At 39.6% G+C, this 21,292-nt stretch overlaps 1 protein-coding gene and 1 pseudogene across 20 annotated transcripts in view; both read right to left on the minus strand.

The window, feature by feature from the left end:
- NEK10 (NIMA related kinase 10) overlaps window positions 1-21,292 on the minus strand; it is a 230,936-nt gene that overhangs the window by 143,513 nt on the left and 66,131 nt on the right. For all 20 annotated transcript variants that reach the window (XM_019810798.3, XM_019810803.3, XM_019810797.3 and 17 more), the window contains 4 exons: window positions 20,902-21,039; window positions 17,394-17,439; window positions 14,560-14,681; window positions 14,320-14,422 (listed from right to left, as the gene is read on the minus strand). In XM_019810798.3, the coding sequence (XP_019666357.3) occupies window positions 14,320-14,422; window positions 14,560-14,681; window positions 17,394-17,439; window positions 20,902-21,039 (409 nt within the window). The remainder of the gene's footprint in view (window positions 1-14,319; window positions 14,423-14,559; window positions 14,682-17,393; window positions 17,440-20,901; window positions 21,040-21,292) is intronic.
- LOC109491551 lies at window positions 39-14,595 on the minus strand (annotated as a pseudogene).

A 21,292-nucleotide genomic window follows, 5' to 3' on the forward strand; every position in this document is an offset into this window, starting at 1 on the left:
CTCTGTCCCTCTCCTACTCATGCTGGCGCTCTCTCTCTCTCTCTCTCTCTCTCTCTCTCTCTCTCTCTCAAACAAAAAAAATTGTTTTAAGTATTTAAAAAGTAAAATAAAATCTTTAATCAAATTTCATCAAAGATTACCAGCCATATTACATGCCATGATTAGCTTTCTATAAACAACTTTGCTTTCTGTATACAAATCAGTGTCAATAAAATACAAAATAAAACACATCCTAGGCAAAGAACTTTATTAACCTTGCTTCAAACCTTATTCCCAGGCTTCTTTAGTTTAATTAACTGCAAAGAATGGATTGTGTATATGCAAACACTGAAAAGAGCGGCAGTGTCCAAGGGGCTTGGGCTTAAAAATATTAGAGATCTAGATTTTATCAGATCCTGGACAAAATTTTAAAAAAGCAGTCACAATGTCAAATAGCAGCTCCTGATAACTTCTTCAAGTTTTAGCTTCTTCAGAAGTTGACTCCATTCAGTTTGCTTCCTGCTTGGAAGCTTCATCTAACTTCTCCACAAGATCTGGAGCCTCATCACCATCAACGTCTCCGGCAGTGAGTGGTGCTTTCCCATCCACAGATCGTGTAGGCAGAGCTTTAGCCAGTCTGCTTAACTAGTCAGACTGTCTGCACCACGTCTGTTTGAGCTGCTGGGCAGTATTTCGGTCAGCTGCTTTGTCTCAGCACGACCTGTGAACGGTGAAGTGTTCACTGCCAGGGATCCCTGAACTTTAGGCTTGTTAAAAAGCGGATCCCTGTTCCTTGGTTTGTGAATATGTTCGCCTCTTCAATACCAGAGATATTGTTTACCCCTACTTCTTTTCTTTTTTCTTTTCTTTTTTTTTTTTTTTTTTTAGTGTCTATTTATTTTTGAGACAGAGACAGAGACAGAGAGTGAGCAGGGGAGGAGCAGAGAGAGAGAGGGAGACACAGAACCTGAAGCAGACTCCAGGCCCCGAGCTGTCAGCACAGAGCCCAACGTGGGGCTCGAACTCACAAACCGTGGGATCATGACCTGAGCTGAAGTCGGACAACCAACTGACTGAGCCACCCAGGTGCCCCGTTTACCCCTTACTTCTTTAAGGAGAACTGAAATTTTTTATCATCTGCTGTAGCCATTGTATGAACCACCTTCTTCTTTCCGGGAGCAGTTCCTTCCCCACCAAGTGCACTTGTGCTTGCGGTTTGGCGAGTTTCTCCTGGTTCATGATATTTTCTTTCATCTTGTTAGAGCAGAAATGGGACCATAAGGGAGACCAGGGTCAGCATTTCTATTTTTGTGTATTTCATATTCCCTTATGTATTTAGGGTCTATCATTTCTAACCAGTACACAAGATCCATACTTTGTGTTGTTTATCACCATATATTGACAGATACATATCTTTTGATACATATATAGATATACAGTTGAGCCTTGAACAATGCGAGGGCTGGGGTACTGACCCCCAGCACAGTAAAAATTCCATGTATAACTTTTGACTTCTCCAAGACCTTACTAATAGCCAACTGTTGACCAGAAGCCTTATAACATAAACTATCAACTAATACACACTATGTATTATAGTGTGTATGTATTATATGTATTATATGTATTATATGTATTATATACCATATTATATGTATTATATACCATATTCTTACAATAAAGTAAAGGTAGACCCCAAAAAATGTTACTAAGAACATAGTAAGGAAGAAAAAAATACATTTACAACACCGTACTCTATTTATTTAAAAAAAAAATCCATGATAAGTGGACCCACACAGTTTAAACCCATGGTGTTCAAGGGTAAACTGTATATCCATGTCTGTCTGTCTGTCTGTCTATCTATCTATCTACCTATCATCCATCTATCTAAATATCTATCTATCTATCTATCTATCATCCATCTATCTAAATACCTATCTAAATATGTATCTATCCTCTCAGTCCAGTAGGAGGAATGAGAAATAGTAGAGGGCTAAGTTTTATGAAGTGTTCTAAGACTATCCACAAGTTAGATGGCTTGCTGTAATCTTCCCGTTCCTCTACTGTGTACTGGAGAAAATTAGTAGAAATAGTACAGTATATCAATATTTTTAGGAGCTCACTATAATTCTAGCACACAGAGACTTTATGAAATTATAATCTAAAATAATACTTTGACTTTTAGTTCCAGTGCTACATAGAAATTATCTTCTTTTTATAAAAATGCCATTGATTTTGAAAGGCCAAAACTAAGGAGTGGTATTCACAAAGATTCTACCCACTCCATGTATTGTAGATAATGGCAGAAACTCAGATGGCTCTCTGAAAACACACAGATGGTTGACAAGTATTCATGAAGAAAACAAAAGCTAATATTGTTTGGCCATTTGGAAAATTTTCGTAGTAGCAGTAATGTTTCTATTACTTGTCCTACATTTGTGGTCATATTTGGAGTAGAGGAAAAGGATTTATTTCAGAAACTGTGGTCATAAAAGCATTCATGTGCTATCATAGAAATTCAAAATGGCAACATCTTACGTGCAGCACATTATACCGCAGAAAGGGGTACAGCAATCTCTCCCTTGATAGAATGAACGATACAGAAAATGCTAAAACTGTAGCCTGTTTGCACTACAGCCTTGCTGTCAACGTCCAGAGAGAAAAGGTGTGCGGTCTCTGGTTGAGTCCCTCAATTCTTGCTCGGTCGTTTACGATCTATGTGACATTGGACCCATAACTCAACTACTCAGTTTTCTCAAAAAGAGCTTATGAAACTTACCCTTTGCAAGGGGTTGCTCCAACAACCTGACAACAGGTAAGATGTATTTTGTAAAATAGTACAGATGTAAGGCATTCCCATCCCCCTCCACAGGCTCCCCCCACCACCCGTGTCAGCAGTGGCCAAATTCACAGCCACACCACTTCATCCCCAGCTCTAGGTGGCACCTGGCCCTTCGCACCCCAGACCGAGCTTATCGTTCACGGTCATCTGGGATATCCCAAGTAGAGATGGCATCTTATCTTCCCCATTTTCTTGGCCTGAAAGCTCTGCCTTGTCTCTTTTGCCCCTATGTTCATCGACTCCTCAGCTCTTGTATCTGAACCTTTCTTTTGAGTCTGCGACCACAGTTTAAATGTGCCAGGAGCCTAGGCCCTCCCTCTTCCTACAAGAACCTAGGTGCAGCTCATCAGGAAACTTTTCCTTCTAATCCATTCCACAGATTATTTAACAATGGAACAATCTACCAACCCCTGTCTTCATCACAGCAAGCCCCCATATAAGTACCAGAACATCTCCTGATTGTTACTGTTTATAAAGTTTCCAGCTGCTCTATGCCTTCAAGACTACCCATTTATTCACTGATTCACATATTTGTCCATAAGTACACACTAATTATCTACTGCGTGTCACGTACTGGGATAGGTACTAAAGATAAGATAGTATCCAGATCAGAAATTATGTATGTTGACATAGCCCATAGGGACCCATGGTACAGATACACAATTAACAAAGAATCACACATATAAATTTATAATTCTGACAAGGTCACTAAAAATCAGGTAGATATACGATGTTATGAGAGAGTAACATAGGAGACACAGGTGATCAGGAAAAACTGTGACAAAATGGTGACTGAGTGAATAGAAGACAGAGGACAGGAGTTAACTAGGTAAGAGAAAGTGGAGAAAGCCATATAGCAGAGGAACCTGCATATGCAAAGTTCCTGTGATCAAGGAAACACGATCCATTAAGGAACTGAGAGAAGGTCCTGTGATCAAGGCAGCATGGTCCACTGAAGAACTGAAAAAAGGCCAGGTTGGCTAGAGGACAGACCATCAAGGATATGGCCAGATGATGCAAGACCCTGCAGGCCACGTTCAGATGGCGGACTGCCCAACTTAAAATGCTCACCTCAACAAAACTATTGGATTCGTCCTTACACAGTACTCGATTATGAGCACCCCACGCACTCAAGGATGCCTTTTTCTTTACCTGAAATGATCTTTCTAAGGGAATATTATAAAGCGGGTTGGCAACGAGGTGAACACTAGAGCCAGACGTGGTTCAACCCTGGCACTGCCAACCTATTAGTTGGGTGAATTGAGCAAGTCTTCTATCCTCTCCAACTCTTCCCATTATCTGTGAATATGGGAATGTGCCTCGGATATTGGAAGAGGTAATGAACATGTAACCTTCATCCCATAGTAAAAGCTTAAGAGATGTAGCTGTGGGTGGTTACTCCTTTCCTTCAAAGCACAGCTAAAAATTCTACCATGATAAAAGTATCTTCTCGGAGTACAAAAAAAAAAAAAACCATGAACGACTGTGACAATTTCAGGAAATGATCAGTTGAAATATCTGTAGTGCCAGGCAATGACAGAGGCGTCTACTTGAGCATAACTGTATAATAGGCCAGAGAGATGTCCACCTCGCAACCCCCTCTCATCTATCTCTCTACTCTTTCCTCCCGACCTAGTAAATGAAGGCCAGCTTCTAACTTCCACAGCAACGGGATCATCAGTAACATCCTCTCTGTGCGGGGCTCTGGGGGGGGATGAGAAGAAGGTTCCCAGAAAGATGCTCAACAAACCCCTGTCTCATTGGCACTTCCTCCTCTGAAGGCCACTCACATTTCTAATCCTTGCCCTCCAGACCCCTCCTTGACCTTCTTACAAGTGAAGTTCAGCTGTTATTAATATTATTTCTACTTCAACAAGTGGAATTCTAATCAAGTCTAAAACAGAACTTCCTAAACAAGGGAAAAGGGGAGGTTTAATGCTGGTGTACAGTGAGTTCTTCCACTGGGCCACCGACTCTTCCAAAGCTTCTGCCCCCAGTGCAGGCCCTTCCCTGGATGAGGCAGAGTGAAAGTGTTTCTCTTTCTCAACAGCATCATTATTTGATTGATTTTTATTGATAGAGGTATTATAACAAAGAGCTCTGGGATGACAAATTCAATTTCTGGTACAAAAGTACTTTCTGAATTCTAGGGAACCCCATTTCTTTGGTACACACACATATCATTTCACACTGTAGGATATCTATCAGTAGACTAGAATCTTGGAGACACTAGTGTCCTTACTAAGTATGGGCTCTTCTAAAATCATTTTTCAATGTGGGGTTCGTTCTGGTTATCATTACTTGGAATAATGAATGAAACTTTAAACACACAGTTCTAATATTAAATAGGAATGCTAGGGGTCAGATTCTGATAAAAACAGGAAGTCAGGCCTTTGCTCACATGCTCTCTCTCTCTCTCGCTCTCTCTCTCTCTCTCTCTCTCTCTCTCTCTCTCACACACACACACACACACACACACACACACACACACACACACACAGAGTTTATGACAGGACTATAGAGTCCAAAAGTCTCCAATGGTTTCAGTACCCTTACGAGGCTGGGCAGACTGATCAGATGTGTAGTACCATGTACTGTTGAACTAGTCTCTAAAATAGGCACTCCCACCTACTCACCATGCTGCTTCAGAGAACACGCTTTGGGAAAACTCACAGAATGAAAATAACACGTCCAGAACACATCAGATTCTACCCTATACATTAAAATTTTCTTGGAGAACTAAATCATAACCCAATATGCCCATATGAAAACATACACTAAAATAAACTTTACTATCCTTGGTCTCTGATGTTTTTATAGGCCTTATAAACCCAACATTGGGAAAATTTTAGTTCCATTTTTTCCCTAAGATGGTAAGATTCGATGCCTCCTTATTCCCTCATGCAGTTGATTATGATGAGTTCATCTCACCAGAAGAGCATAACAATCATCTGGTCAGGACCAGGACTTTCAGGACCCTGCGCGAACTTTCTTGGGACTGCCATTCTCATCTTTTCCTCAAAGCCAACTGCTGTTCCAATCTCAGGATTACAGAATGACCCACTGGTGGTATGAGAATCTTAAAATTTTTTTTAGAAATTATATTTGACTGAATTTGCTTCACTATTTCCTTATTTCACATGACCTAGCAGCAATATACGGAACCCGGTGGGCTTGACAGAAAATATTCTTGCTTTCTCAGTGACATGAAGGCAATTTGCTGGCTAAGAGAAATTCCAGAAATCGTGTAGCCACCTTACTACACAGGTGCTATGTGGGTATGCAACACAAGTGACTCAACATTCTGTAGTCTTGTAAGAACACTCAAAGCTCTGTGCTGGCTTAAACTCAAATAGATACTGGTTAATGAGAAGTACTGTATCTGGTTAATGAGAAGTACACTACACAACAGGTTCAAAGCAAGACAGGTCAAGAGATCTACAAAAGCCACAAACAGTCTTTTATGTGCCTATTTCATGAGAAGATTTTAGAAGTATAGGAGATAATAAGCATATGAGGGCTTTGATTTCCCTATCAGCAGTGCAATGCTAATTCATTTTTTCCTATAATGACATAGATTTCTCAGCAGCAGTTGAGCCAACGAATAACAATTAAATCCTCTAATCCCCTAGAAAACAATTAAAATGCCAAGATCCTAGCAATACAAGACACATCTAATTTGATTTCCCAAACTTTGTTGGAATTCAAGAAAGTAAAGATTTTCCTTTCATGCTTTGCTGAGATGCTAGTGTGAGCTGCTTGTCCCTTTCCCCATTTTATACCTGATTTTCACCTTAATCCTCAGTCCCTCTTATACTGAACACTCTTCCCACAAAATCTCAGCTGTCAGATCAAGATCTCAAACCCAGGTATCTTCCCTAATCATTACTTTTTATTTGTAACTGACTTGTAAATATTTCTACATGGGGCTGTTTTAGTCTGTTTGCTCATTCATTCATTCATGTATCCATTTATTCAAAAAATATTATAGGGGCCCCTGAGTGGCTCAGTCAGTTAGGCGGCCGACTTCGGCTCAGGTCATGATCTCTCGGTCCGTGAGTTCGAGCCCCGCGTCGGGCTCTGGGCTGACAGCTCAGAGCCTGGAGCCTGTTTCAAATTCTGTGTCTCCCTCTCTCTGACCCTCCCCTGTTCATGCTCCGTCTCTCCCTGTCTCAAAAATAAATAAAACGTTAAAAAAAAATTTAAAAAAATATTATAAAGTGCCTTCTGAGAAACAAAGTCAGGAAAACCAGTTTCCCTTACCTCAAGGTGGGAATGGCAATCAACCACTGCCCTATGTGCTGTGAGAAAGGCAAGCCTGGTATACTACACTAAGGTGCCCAGAAGCAGAATGTATCAGATGGGGACATCAAAGACTCCACCTGAGGAATGGTATTTGAATTGAGTAGCAGAGGGCAATGTAGGCAGACAGAGTGCCATGTTGGAAGTCACAGCGATATAAAACCGCAGCCTGGTCTGTTCAGGAAAGAGCAATTTGTCCCATGAGGCCAGAGAAGGCAAAGGTGAGACCATGAAGAAAGGACTTTGGGTGCCCTAAGGAGCCTAAACATTATCTTAAATGTTATAGGGAGCCACCTGAAGGACTTTAACCAGGAAAGGATACGAGCAGATTGCTAACACAGTGTGTCCAAAACCTTACACCTGAAATCCCCTCACCCAGTTCTCGCCAGTGGCATCAAATCTCCACAAAGTCAGACTCTTTCTCACTGTTCTCACACGGAATCTTTTAAGTTCTGGGTCCCAATTAACTGCTGAATCCAATCCTTCTGCCATATCATCTTCTCCTGCTGCCATAAGTAAAACCTATATCACATCTTTCCTGGACAAATGCAACAGTCTTTGGTGGCAAACACTGTGGACCAGCTCTCAAAAAGCCGTTAGCCCTTTCTCCCTTTCTATCTCCAACTGTAGAGGCTGAAAGCTCACCTAGATGGTCACTCTTATGGCTAAGGGTGGTCACATGACTCGGCTTTGGCCAACACAATGTAAGACATGTAATGGGGACCTTCTACGAAAGATTTTCTTTAATGATAAAAGGAGATAGCCGTAGCCGAGTAGCTGCCATCCTACTTCCTGTCTGAATTTGATAATGATGCTGAGAGCTCTGGCCAATCTGCTGAGGATAATGGAGAGAAAAGACAGAAATTCCTAGATCATGGATGACCTCCTTGAACTATTTTTTTAAAGTGTTTATTTATTTTTCAGAGAGACAGAGACAGAGCATGAGCAGGGGAAGGGCAGAGAGAGAGGGAGACACAGAATATGAAGCAGGCTCCAGGCTCCGAGCTGTCAGCACAGAGCCCGACACGGGGCTGAAACTTGAGTTGTGAGATCACGACCTGAGCCGAAGTTGGATGTTTAACAGACTGAGCCACCCAGGCGCCCCATCTCCTTGAACTATTAAATCAGCACTAGAATCGCCCACCTCCAGACCCCTTGTTACAAAATTACGTGTCCATTTGGCACAAGCCATTGTTGGTCTGGCCTTTTGCATCCAAACAGATCTTAACTGACACATCTCCTCAACTGGGGAATCTGTTTCCAATCTTTCCTTATGGTACCCCTTACCTACATTACAATTATCCTCCACATCCCATCTGATCACATAATTTCTAGCCTGAAAGTTTCCAAAGTCTCTGACCAAATGTCAGTGTTCAAGCTCCTCACCCACCCAAGTTTCTATTGTCTTGACATATTGAACATCCTGCTAATCCGTAAGTGCACCGTACTGCTTCAGGTCTCTCACCCTTTGCATTTGCTCTACTCCCTGCCTGGAATGCTTTCCTACTCCACTCCTCACCTGAAGGCTCCACAGGCAGAGTCGTCACATTTTCCCCTGTGCCTGATAGTTGTGATAGACTATAGAACTGTATAGATATTAGTATATATTATTGTATACTAATTGTATATATATATTAGTATATATACAATTCTGTAGTAAACAATTATAAAATAATTATATAGTAAACAATATATTATATATTTCTATATACAATTATATGTAATTGTAGACTATATATTTTTTTCCAATTCTCTTGGAAGGAGGAATACGCCTTCACCCTTTCAAACTTGACTTGCTTTGACCAATGAAATCAAGGCAGAAATTTTAAGAGCTGAGGTACGGTTGCTATGCCTTTTCTTCCCCGCCTCTGCAACGTGGAAACAGGTATAGAGGCGCTTTTAGCCAGCCTGGGTCTCTGAGCACAGCTCCCTTAGTGACCTACGGTGCATACACAGTATGTGCTGAGACAGAAACCTTGCTGTTTTGAGCCAGCCAGTGTGGACAAACGTTTTCTTCCTTCCTTCCTTCCTTCCTTCCTTCCTTCCTTCCTTCCTTCCTTCCTTCCTCCCTCCCTCCCTCCCTCCCTTCCTTCCTTTCTTCCTTCTTTTCGTTGTTTCTTTTTTTTTGGTAGCTATATTGGATTATAGCTATTAATTTATATATTTTATATATTTTATAAGGTTATTAATTTATTTGTTTTAAGTAATCCCTCCACCCAACGTGGGACTCACACTCACGACCCTGAGATCAAGAGGGGTATGCTTTTCCAACTGAGCCAGCCAGGCGCCCCAAGGACACACTTTTCCTGTAAAGGACCAGATAACACATACTTAAGGCTTTAAGAGCCACACATGGTCTTGGTCACAAGTTCTTTGGTTTTTCAACAGCCATCTAAAAATATAAAAACCATCATTAGCTCACAGGACATACAAAACCAGGCCACAGGTGGATTTGTCACACAGCCAGTGGCTTGCCATTGTTTTAAGCTGCTGAGACTTGCAGGTCAGCTTGTTACTGCAGCATAATATGACCTATCCCAACCAATATACTACTATTCTGCATAGACAGCTTTCTGGTCTTTATCACCCTGTGATGCAACTATGAGCTCCACAAAGATAGTAACTACGTCTGCCATGCTTCTCTTGTTCACAGCCAGATGCGGCAGCTCAGGAGTTAACTGCTGAATGAAGAACTCAACGTCTCTCCCATAAGACTGTGAGTTCAAGGAACAGAGGACACGGCTTTCATCTAACATCCACCCCGACATGCCTGGCATATGATGGCATTTGATAAGCGCTCGAGTCGTTGATAAATGTTCCACTGAATCAAGTGTTTTTTTTGTTGTTGTCATTACAGTAGCAACAACCAAATATCATTTGGGAAACATGGGGAAATGTGCACAGCCCTTTTGGTTGTGGGATGAACATGTGACCTCTTGAGTCATGCACTAAAGCCCATGTATAAAATCTATTAGCATAGTTGACTGAGTTTTATTTCTTCCTTTTTTCTTTTCTTTTCTTTTCTTTTCTTTTTTTTTTTTAATTTGGACTCAGGGAAGAAAATGGGAGCATTAGGGGCTTACACTAAAATGTGAGTATTTGAAAAGGTCAAGAAAAGGTGGGTCTACAAGCCAGTTCACTCCCAGAAGATCCCCTCCTTCTGAGCCATTCTATGATGGTACAGTATGGGTTTTACTTGACAAGTGGCAGCACTTAGGGCCGACCTTGACTATGCTTTGCCCCGCGTGCCACTGAGGCAGGTCTGTTCCCTCATATGGCATCCGAAGGTTGCAAATAAATGCAGAGGCAAGAACTGGGCATGTTTCACAGGACAAGTCATTAAAATATAGTCTTTTAAATGGAAATATATTTAGACATTAAAATTAGACAACATTTGTAAAACCACACATAGCTAAATATTAGTATAATAAGAGAAAGTTAATACTTTCTTCTCTGCTGCCTTATGAAGGCAAATTCCCAGCTAGTGTGCTTACTACAAATAATTGCACACCAACCTCAATCTTAAAACAGCTAATTCATCTACATTAAGAAAAAGAGAGAGGTTCCTGGGTGGTTCAGTTGGTTAAGCGTCCAACTTTCGCCCAGGTCATGATCTCGAGCCCCGCGTCAGGATCTGTGCTGATAGCTCAGAGCCTGGAGCCTATTCAGATTCTGTGTCTACCTCTGTCTCAGTCCCTCCCCCACTCACCCCTGTCTATGTTTCTCTTTCTTTCCCTCTCAAAAACTAAACATTAAAAAAATTTTTTTTAAAGAATTTTTTTAAAAAATTCTTTAAAAATTTTTAAAATTTTTTAAAAAAGAAAAAGAGAGTAATTTTATCTTTTCTAAAGATTTTCTTCTGCTTATATTTTCAATATATTTTGTCTCATGCATCTTAAACATCTCTTGCCAATTCTGTGTTTTCCTGGGAGTAAATAAGCCTTCTAGCACAAGAAAAGAGAAACGTAAAATATTCCAAGGCTGCCCCTTTGTGGTGACATACTTTCACACATACCACAGCCTATTTTTATAGGCTTTATGAATTGCAGCTTTATTTCAACCTCCCAAAATATGGGCATCTTCTACATTTGGTTTCAAATTAATGCTATACATTTTTTTTTTAATCTTTATCTTTGAGAAAGAGAGAGAGAGGAGAGACAGAGTGTGAGTCGGGGAGGGGCAGAGAGAGAGAGGGAGACACAGAATCTGAAGCAGGCTCCAGGCTCTGGGCTGAGCTGTCAGCACAGAGCCCGATGCGGGGTTCGAACTCACAGAGTGTGAGATCATCATGAGCTGAGCTGAAGTCAGCCGCTTAACTGACGGAGCCACTCAGGCACTCAGTCTGGTGGTATTATAAGTAAGTAAATAAGTAATGCCTTCAAATTTGGAAGGAAAATGACTTCCATCTGAGAATACTACACCCACCAAACTACCAAGAGTACAAGGGTCCCATAAAAATATTTGTGAATGCAAGCATCCAAAAATTATAAAATCCCAAACATTCTTTTTTTTAGGAAAGTACTGGAAGATACACTTCAGCAGAACAGGAGTGATGAATCTCTAAATTCTACACCTGAAACTAATATTACACTGTATGTTAGCTAACTGGAATTTAAATAAAAATTTGAAAAAGAAAAAATAAATAAATACAAAGCAAGGGAAAAACACAGGATATAAGAGAGACTCCAATTAGAAAAGGAACAAATGTAAGTTTCAGGACAATGGCCGTGCAGCAGACCTAAATTCAAATCCAATCTACATTTGCACCCAATCTATAGGAATTGGGTGTCCAAGAAAACAGAGTTAAAAGTAACTGCCCTGTGTGACCACATGAAAATAGTACAGAGAGGGCTTTTATAATCCTTTTAGAAGACGTGGGAAGAAGAAATAATAGGTATGTAGAAAAAGAAAACAAACAAAAAAGAAGACGATTATTAACTCCAAGAAAAACAAAAAAGGTCTATGAGAAAGGAAAGGTGATCAACACTGAACAATAATTGTACAGTAATAATAATGTCAACACTGAATATTGACTTAACGCCAAATTGTGCAATAACTATATTGGAAGGATAGATCAGGAAAAAAAGGAAATAAGAAAACTAAATCTTCAACTATCACAATAGAAAATCAAATGTCAGAAGAAGCTAAAGAGAATTAAAAGTGATCATTTTAGGAAAGCAGAACTGGGGATTGCAAAAAAAGGTGTTTCTTTATAGAATTTTTAGCACTTCTATTTTTATTTTTTAGCACTATTTTATTTTGTCAAGTATTTTGATGTGCAGTACTGATTACAGAAAATAAATATAAAAATTAATAAGTTAAGTTTAGATAGAAAATCAAGCTACAATAAAAGAGTAACCTCGGGGCGCCTGGGTGGCTCAGTCAATTAAGCGTCCGACTTCGGCTCAGGTCATGATTTCATGGTTCGTGAGTTCGAGCCCCGCATCGGGCCCTGTGCTGACAGCACAGAGCCTGGAGCCTGCTTGGGATTCTGTGTCTCCCTCTCTCTCTCTGCTCATCCCCTACTCATGCTCTGTCTCTCTCTCTCAAATATAAATAAAAATTTTTAAAATGAAAAAAAAAAAAAGAGTAACCTCAACATCTTTAAATGTAACCAAAGGAAATAATTGCAGCTGATCTTAGTAAGAAAATAAAGTGCAGCATTGGCCAATACTCAGAAACATGGCCTGAATAGCCATCAGAGACACCATATACCAACACAGAACAAATCTGTTCAATCCTATTTAATAACATATAGATATAATAAATTTGATTTTTAATAATTCTCATTAACTTATAAATTAAAATAGCTATATGCTTACAAATAGGTAAAATTATTAAAGAAACACAAGGCTAATTTAGAAATAGAAAAAAAGTAAAAGCTCATAAGTTTTTAAGATAAGTAAATATTTTATATTGAAATTATAATTAATTTCAAATGATTAAGCAAATGTGTGTCCAAGATGAAGATTCACAATTCTTTGGTCTCATTTTATATTTCACAAAGTACTGGCTTGGAAATATTTCCAAGTAACTTTGCATTGGAAGTTATCTATAGAGTTTCTGTTTGGGGCTGCTTTTTATATTTTAAACTAAGATATGATGCTCTACTATAAAAATCTGGACAATAGATCTAAGTATTGTTACTGGAGACACATGGTTACGGTAAAAGTGTACATTTGGAATTGACCTTATGAGGAATTAGATTCTTCTAAAACTAAGAGAATCAGCTTTAAAATGCTATAATGTGTCTCTCACATCAATAACATTCAGGGAAGTGATCTCCAGAGCTGAGTGCCTAAGGCAACCCATTGGAGGGCCCCCCCCAAAATATTGAAATCTGTGATTTTTTAGTGCACCCCTTTATATTTTATTTGTAGACTTATATACATTATGTCAAATAATTGTACAGTGCTATGTGTATAGAATTTATAAGTGAGCATATTACACTTTGGCAGTGTATTACAAAAAAATGTTTTACCGATGGAATGTCATGAGCAAAAAGTATTCAGAGACCACTGATTTAGACATGTGTAGCCCTACTTAGAGTTGGTGAACGATTCATAGTCTATGAGAGGAACACAACTATTCACGACTGAAAAGCAGGAGAAAGCTGATGGATCAGTCAGGCTGAAAAGTGACTTTTAAGCTACGATTGAGAATTATACAGTTGTGGAGATAATTATACAATTTTATCTAACATTAGACCTACCTGCTTCAGTTGAAACTATTTTGATAAAAACTGATGCTGAAATATACAAATGTCTCGAATTTTCACAGCCTTTGATATGTACACTTGTCACCCATTTAGCACAGTCTCCGTTAAGAGTTCAAAACAATGCACTCACATGAAGTAGAGAAAAAACCTAGAAACCACTGAATTGGGAAGTAAATCCTGAAGCATCCTACCAGTACTTTATTCTCTCACATGGGAAAAATGCAACTCAATCAAGAACTACACCGGTGACGTCCAGTTTAGTAGCCCCTCGTCACATAGGAATGTTTGCCTCAATGAAAACTTAATAGAATTTAAGATTCACATCTTCAGTCACACGAGCCACATTTCAAATGCCCCAAAGCCCCACACTGCACAGTGCAGATACAGAACATTCCCTTAAGTCCAGAAACTTCTATCGAACAACTCTGTTCTTGAATCATATTCAGGAGTTCTTAAAAACTTTGAAGATTCTTATACTTACTCACTGTTACTTTGTCCTTATCCCCCAACATAATGTTGTTTGGCGTTAGATCTCTGTGGACAATCCTCTTTTCCTTGTGTAAGTACCGAAGAGCTAAGCACAGCTTGAAGCAGCAAATAAAAAACAAATTTTATTTCCCCAAATACACACGTAACCGCTGATGATTACTACACACATCTCTAAGAAATCAGCTCAGAAATTCGCTGTTGTTTTAAAAAAGTAATGAAAATGAAAGTGTACCTGTATAAATATTTTCCATAGTCTTTCTTCAATAAAATGATGCTGTTTTTCCTTCAAAGAACTGAAATGCTCTCCAAGAGGGGCCCCTTCTATCAGCTCCATAACTATATACAACCTATCATCTATGAGAAAACAAGGGAAATACAACAGAAATTTAAATTCAGTATATTTAGAAAAATGCATATGAATTAGAATCTGAGCTTCCCAGTGTGTATGCAGGGCACGGCACTGAAGGAATTAGAGAGGGGCTAAGATCCACTCAGCCCTGGGGGCGATGGGGGTGAGGGGCTCTCCAGGCAGCTAGAGCCCAGCGACAGTCTCTTCCGGCTACAGGCTACCTCCCAGCATAAGTTTACGCTGGCAAAAATGATCATTTTCGACACACACCAAGATGTGGAATGACTGGGAGGTGCTAAAGAGAACGAGTAAATGATGCCAAGCCCAGGAGCCTTTCCTGAAGAACGTTCCTCTCAGTAGTTTAAAATTTTACCCTTAAATCATGTCAGACATTCAGAAAATTGTATTTTTGAAGCGGACTGTTGCCTAGCCTCATTGATGTACCTGACAGAATTTCGCACTGGAATCGTGCCACGGTCTTGCAATGACACAGCTGAAAACACAACCCATGATGGAAATTTCTGTGATGCCCCCTCTAGAGCAGAGAGAGAGCTGGACTGCCAGGGGTTTTATCTTAGGGCGACTGGGAACCTCGTAACAGTGCTCATCTCCTTACCTTGGGTGCCAAGAAACAAAGTAAATTCTACTTTCTCCTCCAAAACCGATATGAAACTATTAACAATGTAGTGATATGCGTAATCTGTGGTGTTTTGGATACATATAAAATATGTAGGTACACAATATTTACAGAAATGAAATCGCACGATACATGTGCCACCACTTAATACTTTTTCATTCAACAGCCCGACATATCTGTGCACACAGATCCGTGCCTTCTTTCTGCTGCCTTCATAGTATTCCACAACACAGAGGGATCATCGTTTACTCTCCTAGAGGTAGACATTTGTATTGTTTTCCATTCTTCATTATCCCAAGAAGCACTCAGTGTATGTACTCATCTTACCCCTAGCATAACTTTTCCTCTCTTCTATTAATTGACTTTCTTTTTTTATTGAAGTATAATTAACGTACAAGGTTGTATTAGTTCTGAGTGTGCCGTGTCTATACATTACTCGGGGTACTCTGAATTCCCTTCCCCCGTCTCACCCATCCCCCATCCCTTAGCTTCATTTTTAATTTGCTACCTTTTAGTTCCTTTTCTCACAATTCCCTAATCTCTTTGATCATATTTTAGGTATTTTTAAGCCACTTCCAATTCTTTTCGGAAGATGTCAGGTTGTAAAAGTTGTATTTTTTTTTCTAATTTAAGATAAGTTGTGTCACTTCAGTAGTTCAAGTCAGAAGCCAATCTTGACCTCTAATGGGATGTGTGCTAAATTGTAAGAAATGACTCTAATATCAAGAATTCTATTATCAGGGGGCCAGGATTTACTGGACAGTTTCAGCACTGCGTTCCTTTGACTCATCCAGGGGGAGGGAGATGGACAAAATCATAAAATGCCACAGTACACGATAGGTTTGCATAATAATAGCACTTACAAAGAGGCAATGAGGAAGTCCCAACCACTGCTTTGTACATCCTTCCTCCAAATGATTTACTTTTAAACCTCATATGCGATGCACATCATCAAGGTTTATCAGTACTTTCATTGTTTCAGTCAAAGGTCCTGCATTGTTTTAAACCTGTAAGTGAATTTGGCTTTACCTCAACCTTTCGCACCGATGACCTGCCTGCAGAATCAGTCAGGGATCCATTGCCACCTTGTGGCCATTATCGGAACTTCAAGTAAAAGAAATCTCAAAAGACGTAGCCCCTCTGAATTTATTTGGGGGCGTGAAAAATGTCATCTAAGCCAACAAAACAATTTTTCATCTTGTCTTGAATAAGCCATGATTCTTAAGTTCTCTCATTGTTCTTAAGCTTCTTAAGCTTCTCTCATTTTTTTAAACGTTTATTTATTTTTGAGCGAGACAGAGACAGAAACAGAGACAGAGAATCCCAAGCAAGCTCCGCACTGTCAGCACAGAGATGGATGTGGGGCTGGAACTCATGAACTGTGAGGTGGTGACCCGAGGCCGAGATCTTGACCTAGGCCAAAATCAAGGGTGGGACACTTAACCGACTGAGTCACCCAGAGGCACCCCCTACTTTGCTTCTCACCTGATCCTACTAAGGTTTTGTGTGTGTGAGAGAGAAAATAGCCCAAATAACTGTTTGCTTTGTTCATGTGGTGTCTTTCAGGCAGGAGTCTAAGTCCTTTATAGCTGTATCTTTAGGTCATTGATTATACCACTGTTTCACTGATGAAGAAAGAGATGCACAAGGTCTTCCACAAATTGAGAAAATAGTTAAAAAAAAGAATTGATTAAGCTTATTTTGTGACATTCTAGTGGAAAAGTATATAATATAGAAACTTTTCCTTAATTAGAAATATCATGAAGTGCTCCTGGGGGACTCAGTCAGTTAAGTGTCTAACTGCAGCTCAGGTCATGATCTTGTGGTTTGTGAGTTCGAGCCCCACATCGGGCTCTGTGCTGACAGCTGGGAGCCTGGAGCCTGCTTTGGATTCTGTGTCTCCTTCTCTCTCTGCCCCTCCCCCACTCAAGCTCTGTCTCTCTCTCTCTGTCTCTCAAAAAAATAAACATAAAATATACACATATATATATACATATATATATGTGTGTATACACACACACACACACACACACACACACACACACACACCTACACATGTATCATGAAAACTCATACTTACTTTCCAGAAATGTTTTGTAATAGCGTACAACATTGGGATGATAGAGCTAGAAGAAAATAAATAACAAACATTACATTACTTCAATATATAAACTTGTTTTCACAATTTAGTTGGACTTCATATTTAAAAACAACAAGAAAATTACTGTATTTACATTTATCTATAAAATTAAGCATTTTAAGATATCATCTAACTGAGATTTGAGATTTTTTGGGATTCTTTTTCTTTGCTACCTACAAAACTAATCTGAAAATAGCCATCTCCCATTAGAGCCTTTTATCAAATAAAAAAAACTGATGGTGTTTTATCACCTAATTTAACATTTTAGGTAAATTTTAGAACTCAAAGTAACCTGAAGAATTCATTTAGCTCTCCCCATCCCAACACCACGCACACACTGCATTGAGAAGAAACAGAAATGAAGGAATTTGTGTTGAATATGTATACCATTGTTCCTTACCACTCCTTACCACTTAAATATTTATATATACTGTTTGTTTCTATTTACATTTTGTGTCTTTCTATGCTCTCCAAACTGGTTAGTATGAAACTGAAATAATCTAAGACTTACTAACTCCATTTAAATGATAATAGTTGGCAAGGACACCCTTCTTGGCCAAAATTTGGTGTCTTTCTATGCTCTCCAAACTGGTTAGTATGAAACTGGAATAATCTAAGACTTACTAACTCCATTTAAATGATAGTAGTTGGCAAGGACACCCTTCTTGGCCAAAATTTGGTCAGGTTTCTCTAAGCCCTCTTCTTGACTAGGCCTCATTCTTGCCCTGCTTTGTTTCGTCAAGAATCCTGCCAAGTCAGGTTAGCAAGAATCTCCCCACTCCTGATATCCAATCAAGTTCCTCATCACCCCATCTTTGATAGCTTAGGGAGTTCTTTTGAGTAATTTTCCATCTATTCACCCCCCTCACCTGGCCTGTTGGTTGTAAATACTAGCTATTGCTGTTGTATTTGGAGTTGAGCTCAATCTCTCTCCCCTGCTGCCATAGTTTGACTTCTATCTCAATAGTCTTGAGTGAAGTCTTCCTGGCCACTTTCAAGAAGCTTTCAGTGCAATTTCTCTCTTGTTATTGTAATGTTTATTTATGTATTCTGAGAGAGAAAGTGTGCAGGGGAGGGGCAGAGAGAGAGGGAGAGAAAGAATCCCAAGCAGGCTCCACAGTGTCAGCTCAGAGCCCGATGTGGGGCTCGACCCCACAACAGTGAGATCATGACCCGAGCCAAAATAAAGAGTTGGTTGTTAAACCAACCGAGCCACCCAGATGCCCCTACAATTTCTCTCTGATGTAGGTTTACCTCAGGATATCACATGAAAATTCTGCTTTTTCGAAACTTTCATTTTCTACAAGTATGCTAAAATGTTTATAGTTGCTTTTTTATAATTTAAGTGTCTAGGCAAACTGAAATTTCTTTTATCTCAGAATTGTTGACATTTCATTTCATTTCACTTACAAATGGCTTGCGTTTCTTTTTTTTTTTTTTTAATTTTTTTTTTCAACGTTTATTTATTTTTGGGACAGAGAGAGACAGAGCATGAACGGGGGAGAGGCAGAGAGAAAGGGAGACACAGAATCGGAAACAGACTCCAGGCTCCGAGCCATCAGCCCAGAGCCTGACGCGGGGCTCGAACTCGCGGACCGCGAGATCGTGACCTGGTTGAAGTCGGACGCTTAACCGACTGCGCCACCCCGGCGCCCCATGGCTTACGTTTCTTTTTGGTCTTTCTTCTTGCTTTTTTGAAGTGGAATCTCGTAACTGTCCACCAAACTCCTACCCGCCCAATCCTCCAATGCAATTGAGTTCTAGTGGAACATGGCTTCCCACGAGATTGTATCTCTCAGCCTCTCCTGTAGCCATGAGAGGGACTATCACTAAGTTCGCACCAAGGGTATGTAAGGGGAAACGTGTGCTCCTGGGTCTGAGTCCTAAAGGTTGGGAATGCCCCGACCCTCACACTCTTCCTCTTCCCTCTTTGGATGTGAATATGCCTGTGGTAGTTTCAACCCTACAGATGAAGACAATGAATGCCCTAGGAGGCAGCAGCACAGTAAGAGAGGAAGGGCCAACATCCCCCAGATGACTGCGTGGAACGGAGAACATTCCCAACCTGGTCCACTCACTCTGGATTGTTACATCAAAAAGAAATAGCCCGTTGCATCTTGAGACCTCTCGTTTAAGCCAATGTATTGTGGAGCCTCTTTCTTACTGCAGCTTAGTCTTAATCTTAAAAAATATACTCTCCTTCTCTAGTTCCATTTCTGTCACTTCTGTCTGCTATCCCCTCTTCCTTTTAGGACTCAGGGTTATTTACTATCCTTTCCATTGGTTCAGTCCTCTGGTAAGCGTGCAACTGTACAATTTTGAGTTATCTCAAAGTCCAAACACGTGCCTCTTAAATGTCCCCGCCCAGACATTTTCTTTTCTTAGGAAGTGTGCTAAAACAACATCTGCCTCATCAACTCTCCAGTGGCCAGCAGATTTTAAACAATAAGGGGCCAGGTAAGCAAAAGAGTCATATTCTGGACCCTAGCTCACTGGCCGGGGCTGTATCCAGATCGGAGTTCAAATGACGATACTAAATCAGCTTACAGCACAAGCCACGCTCCAGCCTTGTGCTAGAGTGAGAGAGCACACTGTCAAAGGTGAAGGTGCCCTCAACACGAGCAAACACTGGCTTCTTAAAATCCAGTCTGTTAATGATAGTATTTACTGTAATTTGTGAACTGGAGAAGAACTACAGATTTCAGTGAATAAAGATCATATATATTTAATGATCTTTAAGTCCCAGCACAGACACTATACAAATTTAACTCATGGAGAACACAACGCAGTGAAGCTGGTGGTTCTCCACAGGAGTTATAAATGAACAGTATCCACGATGAATGTATAAATAAGGAAAGCTGAAAAAGAAACCCATGTATTCTTGGATCACAAAATCCAACCTCACTTCTCTTCTGACATGTTTATTCTTTCTCCCCAAACACACCTTCATAATGATAGTTAATTGAGTTGTTACATTATGTCAGAATATTCAACTCATACCAATAAATAATAACCCATCTTGGAAATCTACTTTTAGATTTAATAAGCTGTATTTGAAGAATGTTAACAGCTTGATTCCACTTGACAAAAGTCAGGGAACTGTTAGTCATATGCTTATGCATGTAACTAAGTAACCAAATATTCTCTACTCTAATGAGAAGGAAACGGATATGCTTGCAATTTAAAAAAAGAAGGATGTTTCATATATGAGGCATTCTCTTGTAAACTCAGTCATTCTGCACCCCAAACCTTGATATAAACTCCAGAAAGTCTTTCTGTGGTTCAATGTCAAGCCTCAGGAAAAAAATCTAACTAAAATGTTACCACTTCAATGCCAATTATTTTAAACAGAACCAGTTCTTAAATAGCATGGACAAGAATAGCACAAGAACTCTACTGATGACATTTAGGTAAGGTACATATCTTCATAAACAAGAAAAGCACTTACCTGCTCTTTAATTATGGTTAATTCAGAAACAATATTCTTTACACTGCTGTCTCGATCTTTTTTATCCTTTCCAAATGCTGGGTTATGTAAATTGACCTCTTTCATTGCCAAAAGATTTTGACCACTACGCTTTCTAACCTAAAATAAGACCAAAAAATAAAATAAAATAAAATAAAATAAAATAAAATAAAATAAAATAAAATAAAACAAAATAAAAATAATAATAAAGTGGGGGTACAAAGAGGGGGAAAAGAGATAGATTAATAAGTCACATGATTCAACCAAGGAATCTAAATAATCTAAATAAGCAACAGAACTTTTACAATTTTATTTGTATGTACCCTAAACTCAGTTCAAAAACGTGGTTCTCTCCTGGGCGGTCTGCACCATT

The sequence above is a fragment of the Felis catus genome, chromosome C2, assembly GCF_018350175.1.
Source record: "Felis catus isolate Fca126 chromosome C2, F.catus_Fca126_mat1.0, whole genome shotgun sequence".
Taxonomy (NCBI): Eukaryota; Metazoa; Chordata; class Mammalia; order Carnivora; family Felidae; genus Felis; species Felis catus.